At 46.9% G+C, this 13,547-nt stretch overlaps 4 protein-coding genes across 4 annotated transcripts; 1 reads left to right on the top strand and 3 right to left on the bottom strand.

Annotated features, from left to right (window-relative positions):
- Positions 1 to 323: 323 nt before the first annotated feature.
- LAJ45_04715 (uncharacterized protein) lies at positions 324 to 1,040 on the top strand (the record flags this gene model as incomplete). Its single annotated transcript, XM_046114292.1, has 2 exons — positions 324 to 528; positions 589 to 1,040. 2 exons carry the CDS (start codon positions 324 to 326, stop codon positions 1,038 to 1,040), a joined length of 657 nt encoding a protein of 218 aa, XP_045972318.1.
- Positions 1,041 to 2,308: 1,268 nt separating this feature from the next.
- Positions 2,309 to 3,483, bottom strand: LAJ45_04714 (uncharacterized protein; the record flags this gene model as incomplete). Its single annotated transcript, XM_046114291.1, has 4 exons — positions 2,309 to 3,055; positions 3,127 to 3,237; positions 3,291 to 3,345; positions 3,419 to 3,483. The coding sequence occupies 4 exons, from the start codon at positions 3,481 to 3,483 to the stop codon at positions 2,309 to 2,311; spliced, it is 978 nt and encodes a 325-aa protein (XP_045972317.1).
- A 1,461-nt stretch (positions 3,484 to 4,944) lies between these two features.
- Positions 4,945 to 5,337, bottom strand: LAJ45_04713 (uncharacterized protein; the record flags this gene model as incomplete). Its single annotated transcript, XM_046114290.1, has 1 exon — positions 4,945 to 5,337. The coding sequence occupies one exon, from the start codon at positions 5,335 to 5,337 to the stop codon at positions 4,945 to 4,947; it is 393 nt and encodes a 130-aa protein (XP_045972316.1).
- A 13-nt stretch (positions 5,338 to 5,350) lies between these two features.
- Positions 5,351 to 8,820, bottom strand: LAJ45_04712 (uncharacterized protein; the record flags this gene model as incomplete). The annotated part of the gene is made up of 10 exons (XM_046114289.1): positions 5,351 to 5,410; positions 5,475 to 5,535; positions 5,634 to 5,742; positions 5,794 to 6,091; positions 6,146 to 6,235; positions 6,295 to 6,621; positions 6,682 to 6,892; positions 6,949 to 8,396; positions 8,617 to 8,671; positions 8,807 to 8,820. The coding sequence occupies 10 exons, from the start codon at positions 8,818 to 8,820 to the stop codon at positions 5,351 to 5,353; spliced, it is 2,673 nt and encodes an 890-aa protein (XP_045972315.1).
- Between the last annotated feature and the right edge of the window lie 4,727 nt (positions 8,821 to 13,547).

The raw sequence follows: 13,547 nt of genomic DNA, 5'->3' as shown, positions 1-13,547 counted from the left end.
CCGGTCAGGTGTAATATATTCCTGGACACTGATCATGATCGTGTTACACTGGGTAGAGATTTAGTTGTGATACAGCCCTCCTCCACGATACGCACCCAGCAATCCTGCACATCTACTATAGTACCAAGTACCCCAAGTAAGCGCCGCAACCGCACCGCACCCCATTACCCGGCCCGCCCTCGTTATACGCTCGTCTCCAATACCAATACCAACACCAGCCCAGTCGCAGCCGTTGCCGCCCCACCCCAAAAACTTTGTTTCCACTCCCTACCCCGCCAAAACAACCCCCACCCCCACCACCACACCACCAAACACCCACAAAAATGGCAACGCTCTCCGAAGACCTAGTCGACGACATCCTCTACTTTGCGCGCGCCGGCGAGACCGCCGACCTCGCCACAACCCTCAAGTCCCTCACCGCCGACCCCACCACCACATTCACATCCGCCGCACAGGTGCTCGAGCTCGCGCTCGACGAGCACTCGGGCAACAATGCGCTGCACATGGCCGCCGGGAACGGGCATTTCGGTACGTTCCCCCTGCTTTTCTCGGTGGAATTGGCCCTAGCTAACGTATAGTGTGGTATAGACATCGTCAAAGAGATCCTCTCACACCTGCCCACGCCCGCCAACCAGCACGCGCCGCCGCACGCCGTCGTCGCGCACAAGAACGCCGCCGGCAACACGCCGCTGCACTGGGCGGCGCTGAACGGGCATGTCAAGATCGTCGAGGCGCTTGTGGTGGTTGCGAATGCGGACCCGACGGTGGTGAATAGTGCGGGGCATGATCCGGTGTATGAGGCGGAACTGAACGAGAAGATGGAGGTGGTCGAGTGGATATTGGGCAACTGCGAGGGGCTGCAGGAGGGGATTGGGGGTGAGGCGGGGGAGGGGGAGGGGGAGGGAGAGGGAGAGAAGGAGGGCGGGGAGGGGAGTAAGGGTAAGGGTAAGGGGGTGAATGGGAATGGGAATGGGGCGCAGGATATCCAGGAGGGTGTGGAGAGGCTGGACCTGTATAAAGGCGACAGTCGGGAGGCGTAGATAGTGGGGTTATATAAGGAGGGGAATTGTAAGATAATATATAGTGGCGTAGCTTTTTTTCGATTGTCCTTCTCTTCTTATTTTCTTCTTTTTTTAGAAAGTTTCCTGGTGGGTAGAGAAAAAAATATTCAGAGCTCTTTTTCCATGTAAATAATTCGGTCTGCATCATGTTTTATCACTCGCATAATTGGCGGCACGTGAAGCTGCTTGGTGACCAATGGCCGCGCGCGTCTCTGGAAACACTGCCTGAGTGTGAGAGGTGGAGTGCACTCGGCGGCCGGCCTAGCTATATTATAGTCGCCGTCACAGCAGGACATCGAGACTGACAGGCCGCAGATGGTAGAATGCGGGCGCGCTGAGACTGGATGCCGATAAGTGCTTGTAGCTATGCGGTTCGAAAAGCATCAGTGTTGTGGGATGCGGGTTGGAGTGATGGAGTGATGGGTGGATCCGATGGGTGCAGACCATACCCATGAGCCGGAATTGGCGGTGGCTCTAGATCTATCATCTTATCTGTAACTATCCGTAACCACTTTGCAATGGTGAGGGAAGTGAATTCGAAGGGAGTATAGGAAAACGGTTGGGCTCGTGTCCCCTCTGTTGGAGATGCCCTCCTCCTCCTAAAGTTGGATTCAGGTTCGTCGTGCGGCCTTGACGTTTACTCTGATAGTAAGGTTGGCTGCATTAACTGTGGTCCCCAATTCAATCTAATAGTCACTCCCCACGATCATCTCACTCAGGCGCCTGTGGGAGGTGAGGGTAAAGGGTTATATCATATCGTGCCATGGAAATGGGATGTAAAGGTGCTGTTATGTACGCTGACAAGACACCGGAAACGAACCTTTGCTGGTTTTATGGTGGAGCGGGGTGGTTCCAATGCGAGTGTAGTCATGTATTATCACTCGGATAAAAGATACGCCTTGCAGCCTGCGCCAACTGGTCGGGGAGAAAGGAATACATGCGACAGTTCGCGAGGTGAGCTTTTCTTCGTCGGACCTTTGTCAAAAACATCTCTCCTGCCGCATAAGAGAACAATGACTGTATTGTAGAGCACTTAATCGATCGGAAGAGCTAGAGCTCTATCATGCCAGCTTATGCCCCAAGACTGTTTAGATTCGTATATGCGTGACATGCTATCTCTGGTCTTCGTTTCTACGTACCTACATGTATATTCCAAAAAGAGTAAAATAAAAAAATTGCTTTTAGTGCGCGCACCAAATTGCAAACCCACTCGTGCCCAATACACTATCCACACCAAACACACATCTCTACCCCACGCACACTCTCACATCTAAATCGGCCTCGTCATCACTACTCAACACACTACTCTCCTCCTCCTCCTCGCGGTCACACTCCGCCACCAAATCCCTATACCAAAAGAACTGCGCGAAAATCACCAAGTCCAGCCCCAACGTGCCAAAGCTACCCAACAACCAGCTCGCATTCACCGCTACATACTTCCTATACTCGTCCCTAGCCTCATCCGCATTACCCGCGCGCGGCACATAGGCCAGGATCGACACCACATACGTCAAGTTTCCCAAGCAGGCAAACAGGAAGAACAGCAGACTAATGCCGTCGCACGACTTGCGCCGGTAGTTGAGCAGGATCTGTGGTAGGCGGCTGGCAAGGTAGAGGACTGCGCAGAGGTAGCCGAAGATCTGGCCGAGTTGTGAGAACTGTATGTCGGCTGGAGGAGATGTGGGGTCGTCGTGGTGCGGGTACTCGGCCTCGCTGATCCACCAGCCGAAGACGCCGGCGATGCAGACGCTGAGGATGGCGGTGAGGTTGAAGAGGATGGTTTGTGCGAGTCTTTGGGGCCGTTCGGGGATTAAGTCTTTGGAGAGGGGGTCGAGGAGGGGGGTGGCGGGGGAGAGGTGTGAGCCGTCGACGCTGAGGGTTATGGCAGGGACGTCGTGTTCGAGCAGCGTGGGTGTTGAGTTGAGGCGCTTGTAGTAGAGGCATTGAAAGAGGAGGACAACGTCTGCAATTGTATAGTAGACGGCGAGGATTACCTGTGACGGTGAGTATAGTCCTACTAACTAATAAGAACTGACTATGAACGCATATGGGGGTATTTTGGTACCATGGTGGGCAATACGCCCTGAAGAACTGCACCGAGGACATTAAAGACGTCGCCAGCGAGCCAGACAATGAGGAAGGCCAATGACAGGCCTTCGGCGGAACCTCGCCGGAACTAAATAATCGTTATAAAAAGCTCTTTATATTGGATTTTAAAGGCCAACAAACATTGGTTATTATCTGTGGTGAAAATACTACAATCCAGCAGGCAATTGATATTGACCTATGTGTCATAAGTGCAACTTGTCAGTCGACTCACAATTCTTCATCGGACAATTGCAACAGAACGGACGAACCCCACTATGCCACTGATGGCCCTAGCATCTACGTTTAGGTGGTGCGACGGTGGAAACATCATCATTTTTCCCAACAATTTATTCTATCGTGGTTGTTGTTCGTTCAGCCCGGCTTTGTTCTTGTGTACCTGCTTATGACGCCATTACCATGTCAGTACAACATGCTGGTATCCCAATTGTGACTCGGAGCAATTAACTCCAGGCTGCAAACTTGGGGGGATCTCACGAGCAAGCAAAAAGTCTACCTGTAGCTAAGCAGACAGGAATTTTCTTGGAAAGAGCGGAGCAAGAATGCGTTGTAACCAGAAGGAGGGTACGTCTGGAAAAATCTCAGCCCAGGACACACGACAGGCAGGACACACAACCCTTGAACCCCAACGGCCCTTTTTTTTCTTTCTCTTTCCGGATCGCCCAATAATATCGCCGGTAGAATCCGCAGGCCCATTTTAACCTTGCATCCGTTCCTGGCATGGCAGTCCGTTCTGAAATATGCGGGGATTAGAAGTGTGGGGAGATCTTACCCGGCCGGGGCAACTAATCCTCATACAGCCCGTGAAGGGTTCTAGTTGCAGTGTCGTAGCCGGGTTTTCATGATGTCTGAAAATGTTTAGTAGCCCAAACTAGGCATAACGTAGACCACATACACATCCTGCTCCATCCGCCCCCAGAAGAAAAACATGTCTCAGTAATCTCAAAGAGGATTAATACCACACATAACTAAGGTTTTATGCATAGAGAAGTACCGAGCCGAATAGTTGACATATTATCATTGGCCGTCGTCGGGAGTCCAAAACTGCATATGCGTCCGGGAAGTTTATATTATGTAACTTGAGGCATTGAGTATATGCCACTCAAGGCTATCCCTAAGCTGCTCAAATATCAAATATATGTGTGGATTTCACCCTCATAGTCCAGTCCCAACAGGCCCGAGTGGGAAGAGGCCCTAACTGCACACTCCATGAAGTTTTGACCTCTCAGAGTAGTCAGGCTGTGCTGCCATAATCTTATGTGTCTCCTCGAGTCTAAGACGGTGGTTTTTGCCATATAAATATACATTTCAACTCATGGTCCTTCAATCATACCATCAACTCTAAAGTGCCCTTCTTCACCATCCCTGAACGCTTTCCAAGGAACCGAATGCAATTCCCGCCCTAGTAGAATAAAGCTTGCCAAATTGAAGGGTGGATATCCCGCTCCATTTCATTCCATCCAAATAAATCCTAGGTGGTAATATATATAATGCCTTCTCCTCACCAACTATAAAAGTAGGAGAATACATGAAAGAAGTCAAACAAACGAAAAGATATAGCAAAGGTATAATAAGCTGGCCAAATAATTACGAAAAAGAGAAAAACCAAAACTCCCACATACCCCCACTCCAATCATACCCAAAATAAGAGATATTAATGAACAGAGAACTCAAAGAGAAAAAAGTCCGCTAAAGGTGAGTGCATATCATTACGCACCATATACTTGGTAAATACATACGTAAACATGACAAAGGGAATTCATCAAAATCCACTCCCTCATCGCCCAGCTTCAGTTACTGTTTTTGTTAACGTCAGCTCACCTGCTTCTCCCTCTGCCGTTCGCTGATAAAAATCAGCGGATTCCAACCCTCCCTCTTCCTCCTCCCCTTCTTCTTCCTCATCACTACTGCTGCCGTCAGCATCGTCCTCTGAGCCACGTTTTCTTTCGTAATCCTTTTTATGTGCATTTGTCATCGTCCGTCCCAAGCGTTCCAGGGCCTGCATGGCAGGACTTCCTGACCCATGCCTCCTGATCCTACTGTTCCGGCTTTGCCTGTGGCGCATACCAGTTGCATGGCCTTGTTCGATATCCACAGTTGGGTGTGCGGGTGTGACAAGAAGTGGTTCAGAGTGTGCCTCCGGATTCTCTGGAACAGGTGATGCGACCATTGCAGTTGAATCATTATCGCTCGCGAAATGATATGGTAGTCGGGGATCGCGGTATGCCCGGTTTGCCCCAACGCTGCGAAAGATGTCAGTGTCTATAATTCCCCCTTTTTATTCAGACTGGATGGAAGCCAACTTACTTGCCGCAATGCTCGTTCTCCATACGGAAGAAACACCAGATGAATCGTCGGAATACTTCTCCTACAGAAATCATAAAACTTAACAATGCTGAGTGCTGTATTTCGTGGGCATATATGATGTAGAAAACCCAGCTGAATCTCAATGGAGGGTCGACAAACATGGCAAAATAATACGGCCATGCTTTCTTGAACCCAACCCTATCACGGAGGAACGGCCAGCGGGCGTAGGGATTAAGGAGCGACCAATCCATCACAATATCCCAGAAAACTGCCATGATGTCAGGACCAAATCAAAATACCAATGGAACGAGAAACTTACTACTGACAATGGAACTGATAGTCGCCATTGTTATGAATAGGCCCCTCAAGACATTATTCGATTTGTCATTCCTCCACAAAGTCAACGTCAAATATTGCAAAATGGTCAATCCATATTTAGCGCCGTTGGCAAGATGAGGGAATGCCTGCCGCGAATCATAATAACGACGGAAACATTGTAGAAGACGCCAAATTGCCGGAATACACATGAAAACGCCCATTGTGTACGAATGCGAGGAATTGCATTGCTCAGGTTTGTCCCAAGCTTGGGCGTAGAGGCAAAAGTACAGGTATATATTCTTCTCTTGTGTCAGCGAACCAATTTAGATTTGAGAATTCAAATAATAACTTACTCCGAGTGCGTAGGTCTGCGAGCATAACATGTCTCCCATCCAAAAATCCTTGAACTCAACGCGGTAGAAACCAGATAACATCAATCTCACCTAAAATCCAGTTGTCAGAACCCCCAAATCAGAAGAGAATCATGATATAAGAAACTCACCATAGTAGTGATGAAATAGAGCCGGGCACGAAAGTAAAAGGCCTTTATGGGGTTAAACAAGATAACGCCGGCAATTGCAACAAAAATAATAGGGAAATGTATCATATCTAGCTCTCCTTCCCAAAAGTTTTGAATACTAAACCAGAAGCAGATCGTAAATATGAGACCAAAGAGCGAGGGAATTTCTAGGAATTGACGATGGTTGAGGTGGTGCCTATTATCAAATTCAAAGATAAAGGCATAATTGATCCGGTTTCTTGCCCAAATCCGAAGATTGATAGCAAATAGTAAGGTTTGAAGTAAAATAAGAAAAACTCCACCCCATATCTATCAAAATTCATGGTTAGAGTGTTTGAATACTTCAAGGTATTGAGTGGGGAACTCTACCTGCAAAATATAACTTGTTTGGATCTTCATTTCAGGATCTTCGTACGGATCCTTCAATATACGCAATGCTTCCCATACTGATGATAGGCCAATGACCAACGAAGCTCCCAGGAAAAAACCACTCCTCAACAAAGAGGAATGGTAAACAGACTTATTCTCCTTGGTACGAAGCCTTAATGCAGCTTCTTTACGATTTGACCTTGAGAAAAACCTTGATAAAAACAACCATTAGTTCAACTTCCGCCAGATCTAATAATAGCATAATACCTAGCGAATAATATCTCAGTATCATTGATCAGGTCGTCGAGCTTATTTTCGGTTCCACCAAAATAACTCTTATTGATATGTTCGCCCATGAATTTCCCTGACGTTCTCAACCCAGAAACTTTGTCAAATTTCTTCGTGATCTTCCGGAAAGCATCACGATTCAACTGCACATAAGACTTCAAGAGTTCCAGCCGATGGTAATACTCAACGTATGCATATTTGAGCTTAGATTTCGCCAATTTGTGCCCAGGATCGTTGGTCGGTCTCCTCCGCTCGTAGTCCCTTCTGGCATCATCACTATCCCTATTTTCAGATGAGAGGCTCATGATATCTGGATCTTGACCGTTGTCCTTCCCTCGCCCCATAGATGCAAGTGTATCTCTCCACCCAGACCTCCGACGCGCTCCCTCGACCCCATCTTCATGACCACTAGTAGTTCCCTGGCTGCTACGGTTGTTGCTTGGTTGCGATATGTGCACATCGTGAACGTCGCCAGCATCTCCTTCGTATGCAATCCGGTAATGATGTTTGAACCACCGGTCTCTCAAAATATCTAGTTGCTCCTTCATTTCGTCAAATCGTTGCACGGCCTCATCTTCCCTCTGCTTATAAAACTCCTCAATTCTTGACAGTTCTAAAATCAGCCAATCATGGAACTCGAATGCTGCTATGGTCTGTGCTTTTGTAATATCAATGATGCCAGTATTTTCTGTAGAATTGGGACCAAAAAATGTTGAAACCCTTTTTACAAACGGTCGAGGACTAAATGTCATAGAGCGTGCAAGAATACTTCTCATTGGCGTGTTTGATTCTTCCTCTATCAATGGTCGTTGCGTTGTTTGCGGTGATATCATTGAGTCAGGCAGTGGGAGAGGAGAAATTTCATCAATTTCGGCGGTGTTCGCGCGGAGCATGGGATGGTTGTGACGGGGACTACGGGGGGGCGTATTGTTTTCCAAGAGCAGTTCGACTAGAGGTTCTAGAGGCTGAATGGGCTCAGGAAGCTTCAGAGAAGGTGGTTCTTGTCGATCATCGGTCGAGGAATTGGCCGCTGCTGCTTTCTGTAAGCTACATTCGATGTTTGCGGAACCCCGTCTTGAATTACCGCCACCCCTCCAGTGGACTTCCCTCGGAAACTCCACTGAAGTTGGCGATATGCTAAAAGAAAAGCGATTACCTGCCCCGGGATCCTGGGAACTGGGAACATCTTTGTTGAGGGCGGCAGGCCCTGGCGGGGTCCAAGTAGGATTTTGAGATATGCCCCTCTTGGAATCGCTCCTCTTGGCACTATCGTGATGGTGCCAATGGGGGTTCAATCCGCTCCTGGATAGGGCAGCACGAGCACGGGTTTTGGTGCGATTGAGTTTATCCTTTGCGTTGGTTGAGGTAGGTATATTTGATGGTATTCGAAATGTGTTCGTTACGTGCTTGATCTTCTTTTTCCCTTCCTAGAATAACAAACTAGGGTTAGCAGAGGGCTTGGTGGTTGATGTCAAGTGTCTATATCCAATAGTTAAGGTCTGAGAGAAATAAGAGTTGACGCCTAGCCACGGGCTAGGTGTGAGGCTCATTGGAAGGTCCAGAATACATGACGATCATATCACACCACTTTCTCCCGCCACATGGTGCTCGCCCAGTATCTTGAAGTTATCGACAATTGAGGTCTACCTTGTATTGGATATACTGGGAGCTCCATTCAGGAACCATAAGCTCCTCCATGGACCTATATGCATTTTCTCAGCCGTTAATAAGATTTTCGCTGCAGTTGTTTGCGTGACTGTGGTAGCTCAGGCACAACCCCGCAATGGGTGCGACTGGAAAGGAAAACCGAACCAAAACAACGGGGGTTTTTACTTACTTTGCGAACTTCATGACGTATGTTGCCGATTATGTGAGTATAAAACCGTAAAGTTAATCAAACCCCAAATTATGGCAGATGTCCGAAATGGACAGGAATCAACAGCTGACCAAACCACAGACGACCTGGGAAGAGCGTCGGGGCAAGGAGAAAGAAAGCAAAATAAGTATGTATGTCCAAAGGACAGGAGTAGCTGCGAGAGCAGAAAACGGTGAACAAAAGTAAAAGAGGGTCGGAGCAGAAAGCAGAAACAACCAGGACCGAAACCTAAACCGTGCGGATGCCGAAGTGCGAGCAACAAACGATATATAACAATTTGTGCACGCACTAACTGCTGCTGTTATCATCGGGTAGGGTGGGGCATTCACAGGCTAGACCCAGTCAATTATACTTGGAAGCTTGGTTGCCATCAAATACTCAAAGCAATTCGTTACATACCTGTCACCCTGCCAGTAAGGAATCATTCACATTTTTCCTGGTCAGTGGGCAACCAGTAGTGTAATCACGATGCACCCTGCAGCAGCAGCAAGACCCGCATGAGGGAAATGGTCGTGTGTGTCTCTCTATTATGCGCCGCAATCCCGTAATCAGCAGGGAATGGGTTTTTTGGGACAAGCGACAGCCCAGTTGTCGATCAGCCGCCCAGACCTACTGTGCTATCTGAGACCCAAATAAATATTTGCCCTCTGCATGTTTCGCCAGGACATGCTAAAAAAGAGGCTTTGCGGACAGCCCCTTCAACAACCTAGCTACGATAACCAAGTACCATATCAACTTGATCCTAGGGGAAGCCTACCAAAAGGCCATAAAGGGGCACTTACAAGTGCGCAAAAGGTTTTGCTCAGGAAAAAAACGGAACCCCCCATTGGCTAGAGGATGGCAAAAATAGCCCGAAGTCTCATCTCCGAGTAGGATAATAATTCTTGATTCACATGGCTCTGCCACCCCAAGAATTACAAACTTTTTTTAAACCATGTAGTTTTGTTTCAAGAATTACAAACTTGCCCCTGTGTTTAGTATATGTATGTGTATATCTGGACGACGGAAACAGAGAGTTTCGCCGCGCCACTAGTATCTATCACGATTTCACCCTGAAATAATATTCTGGAGTCATGATCTATCAACAAGATTTGACACCGACTGCGTCTATGTCTTACTAATATATAACGTGAGTGCATGTTTTATAAAAAGTTGACGTGTCTAGAAGATTGGGTTGTGATATACATGTAACTAGGTAGTACGTAGCTAGGTACATATATGCCTTCCGTCTCAAAAGCTCAATTTTTGACGATGCCTCATGTTAGATTTTCCGGGGCGTGACTCTTGAGCCAGGCGGGTTGGGAGACCATCAGCGGCGTAGAGAGAACCTTACATAGGTACAAGATCTTCCATTTCCAACCTAGACGAATGAAATCTTGATCACTAGGGAACCCCCTGTAGATCTGCTCTTTATATTACTCTGATTCCATTCCAACGTGGTGAAACAAAGCAGGATAGAATAAGGCATTAGCTATCGGCAGTTTAAGTGGTTGTTATAAGATTCTCGCCAATTCAGCCCTACATGAACCTGACGTACCAAATCTCGATCGTTGGGTCAATGATAAACGAGTACATGTATCAGGTACCTACTCTACTTACAAATGAGTGGACGGAGTAGTAATCCACTTGCATGGCATATGTACTCCCCACGTGTGTTTCTGGTAGGCATTCCAGACCCCAGAACAAAGTATACATTTTCCCAAAAATAAGGTTTGCTCAGCCACACAAATAAGGTGTATCTGTCATGCTCTAATCCTACCACTCCTCCTAAGTACTTACAAGTACCTACTCTCCATTTTATCGTGCACTCATGCCCTAGGCAACCCGCCAACCTTGAAGAACCGGCCTACAATGAAGAACAGGCCTAAAATGCCGTTCTTGTCGGATCTCAGGACTAGCCCAGGGCGAAACGCCACTCAACTATAATGGCGTGGTCTTACATAGCGCAAACCGCACTGGGCTGCTTACTTGTGAAACAGCAGACACTCGAATTCATGTCGTGATGACACGATTGATAACCGTTATTGTTCCTAAGCAAATCACACCCAGTGATTTATGCACCTTGGAAGAAGCAATTAAGACCACTCAGTAACGGCAATGGGAACCCGTGAGCTTATGCTGGATAAGCATACCCAGACGCACTTACAGCTTTGCAAAGACCAATAGGTATATATTTGCTATCGCTTTCGACTATGATCGACAATCGAGCATACATCTCACCTTCGTATTTGGTCCTTTGCAGCATGCATAAAGGCTTTTTTAATACTTAGCTTTTCCTAATTGAGTGGACCGCGGATAAGGATACGGAGAGCCTAGAAACTTAGCCACAACAACTACCACAACTTCTATTTTTTAATAATAGGGCCTTGCTCTACTACGGTAAGCAAGTCTGAGGCTACCGTCATCGCCCGATCAAGACCATACAGTGAGTTCTTGTCTTTCCAATAGAAGCAAGGACTTCAAGTCCTGCATAGTCAGCTAACAAAGAAAAGACACGGTTCATTAGTTGACTGTATAACGCTTATAAATTGCCTCTTAGAATGAATTTGCAACAGCCTGTGAGGGGTAGCGGGGCCAGCGCCGATAGGATTGAACTGGATTGGCCACTCACCAAAGTACCAAAGAAACATCCTAGATGACTATATCCAGGGGAGAAGGTATAAAGAATTCGTGAAATCCCTTATCGACAGAACTCAGCGGGGTTAGTACAAAACCACATCGAGCTCCCAAGAAATTTTGCGGCTGTGGCCCGAGGTAGAATTCCAGGTCTCGAGGCCTAAATTTTTCCACGGATCTTAATCTTTATCCTACTTCCCCCAACATCGTCCAATTAGATCTTCCCGTTAGATCTTTCCAGAATTACGGGATATTTTCTTCTTTCTTTTGGAGTAACGTTCATGGGCCATCACTCGAGGAGGAGGAGGCAGTGTCGTTGTTTTTAAATTTAGTGTTTCCTGATATGGATGATGACCATTGCCAAGGAATGATTACAACCGGAATTCAAAAGACCCTTACTAGTACTACGAGCTATTGTACCGTAAAGAACTTTTTCCTCTATGCGTCCTACTACTACTACTACTTATATTTTCTATGCGAATAGGACCGATGAGCTGGGCCCCGTGGTGGTCTATCTATGAGGACTTCTCCAAGCCAATTTGTGCCCTTTAGGATTCTTCAACGCTGAAGCCTCGTTCACCAAAAATACCTTTTCAAAACGCATCTACGACTGTATTTCCGGGCTGATTGGCGGTCTAGCAAATATTTGGTTGCTAGATCAAACTAGCCGGGATATTTCGCTGGAATTCGCTAAATGTCAATGACGTATAGAAGAGAAGCCACGATTTATCCTCTCCATACGCGCTCATCACATACCAACAATTCTTTGCTGACATGTATACGTTTGACGATCGACAGAGACTGGGAACTTAAGGACCCTAGACCCTCTGTACATTCCGATGGCCTTCTACTGTGATCGTTGTTACTTGAACTATTAAGATCCCTGATTATGATGAGCATTCTACTCCGCAGACGAAGGTCGTGAAAAACTACCACGACCTTTTGCTGAACGCCTAAGTAGATCTGCTTAATGATTGTTTATAGCTTTTAATCTATGACTGGGCGTATTCGTCACTGCAGAAGATAATCATCAAAGACTTTACTCTTACTCATAATCCAATTGTTAGTGTAACACGAATACCTAATCCATCAGTACCTACAAAATATGTGGTTGGATTAGGACGAAAAAGCCCCTATATATATGTGGCTCCGAAGCTCATCTCCAGAGCTCGAGCAGTAGGAGTAGGTACAGTGCACTTTTAATTAGAGAGGTTCTTCCCGCAATTGTTTGAAGACGATCTACTGAAATTTTTCATTGAACTGGTCTCAATTGGGATACACATGTGGCGCCTAAACACAGGCGAGTCTCATTTGAGAATGGTATGGCCGAAGCCCAGAAATGATATCAACACTTGCGGTAAAAGCTACATCTTGTGTGCCCCTTACAACTCGTCGAGTGATAATCAGTGCTGCCCCCAATCAGTTGGCGTCGCCTGGCAGGACACATATGCAGTGATCCGGCGGTATGTGGTTACCATTGTAACCTTCTCCCTACGAGTCCAGGCAGTATGACCTGAATTCCCATTATTCCGTACCTACAGGAGAGAAAGCATATATATATCTCCTATTGTACACACAAGCCCACTGATCTGGGCACAAATAAGCTTTCACCATGGGCCAGATTATTGGTCTACATACTCCAATATTTCCCGCCTTCATCAAAGAGAGAAAAGGAATGGCGCACTGATTCAAATTTTCAACAAAGCATCGGCGACAAGATCCTCATTCGGAAATCGGCACCTACCCCCCTCTGGATACGTCGACGGAGGTGGTGGGAGGAGGCTCAAAAAGAAAGGTTTCCATGATCAAAATTGGCAGAGCGAGCGAGCGGGCCCCTGCCTCCTATTCATTTTGTATCTATGTTTTTTTTTGTTACAACCCAGTAGCATCCTCATCCCAACAATCGATCATCCAACCTGAGTAGCAGCTAACTAAAGTACATACCCAGGACGAGGTTTTGTGAAGGGGAACGGAATTACGAAAGGAACAAGAAAAGGGAACACCCCCGGTAAAAGCAGCAAACAACTAATCACTCGCCGGAGAGTCATTTACACGCATCATCGATTATAAATCTACATAGTCAGCT

The sequence above is a fragment of the Morchella importuna genome (assembly GCF_003444635.1).
Source record: "Morchella importuna strain M04M26 chromosome Unknown Morimp01GS012, whole genome shotgun sequence".
In the NCBI taxonomy this organism is placed as follows: domain Eukaryota; kingdom Fungi; phylum Ascomycota; class Pezizomycetes; order Pezizales; family Morchellaceae; genus Morchella; species Morchella importuna.
The sequence above is the reverse complement of the archived record's forward strand: the minus strand, read 5'-3'. Positions and strand labels throughout refer to the sequence as shown.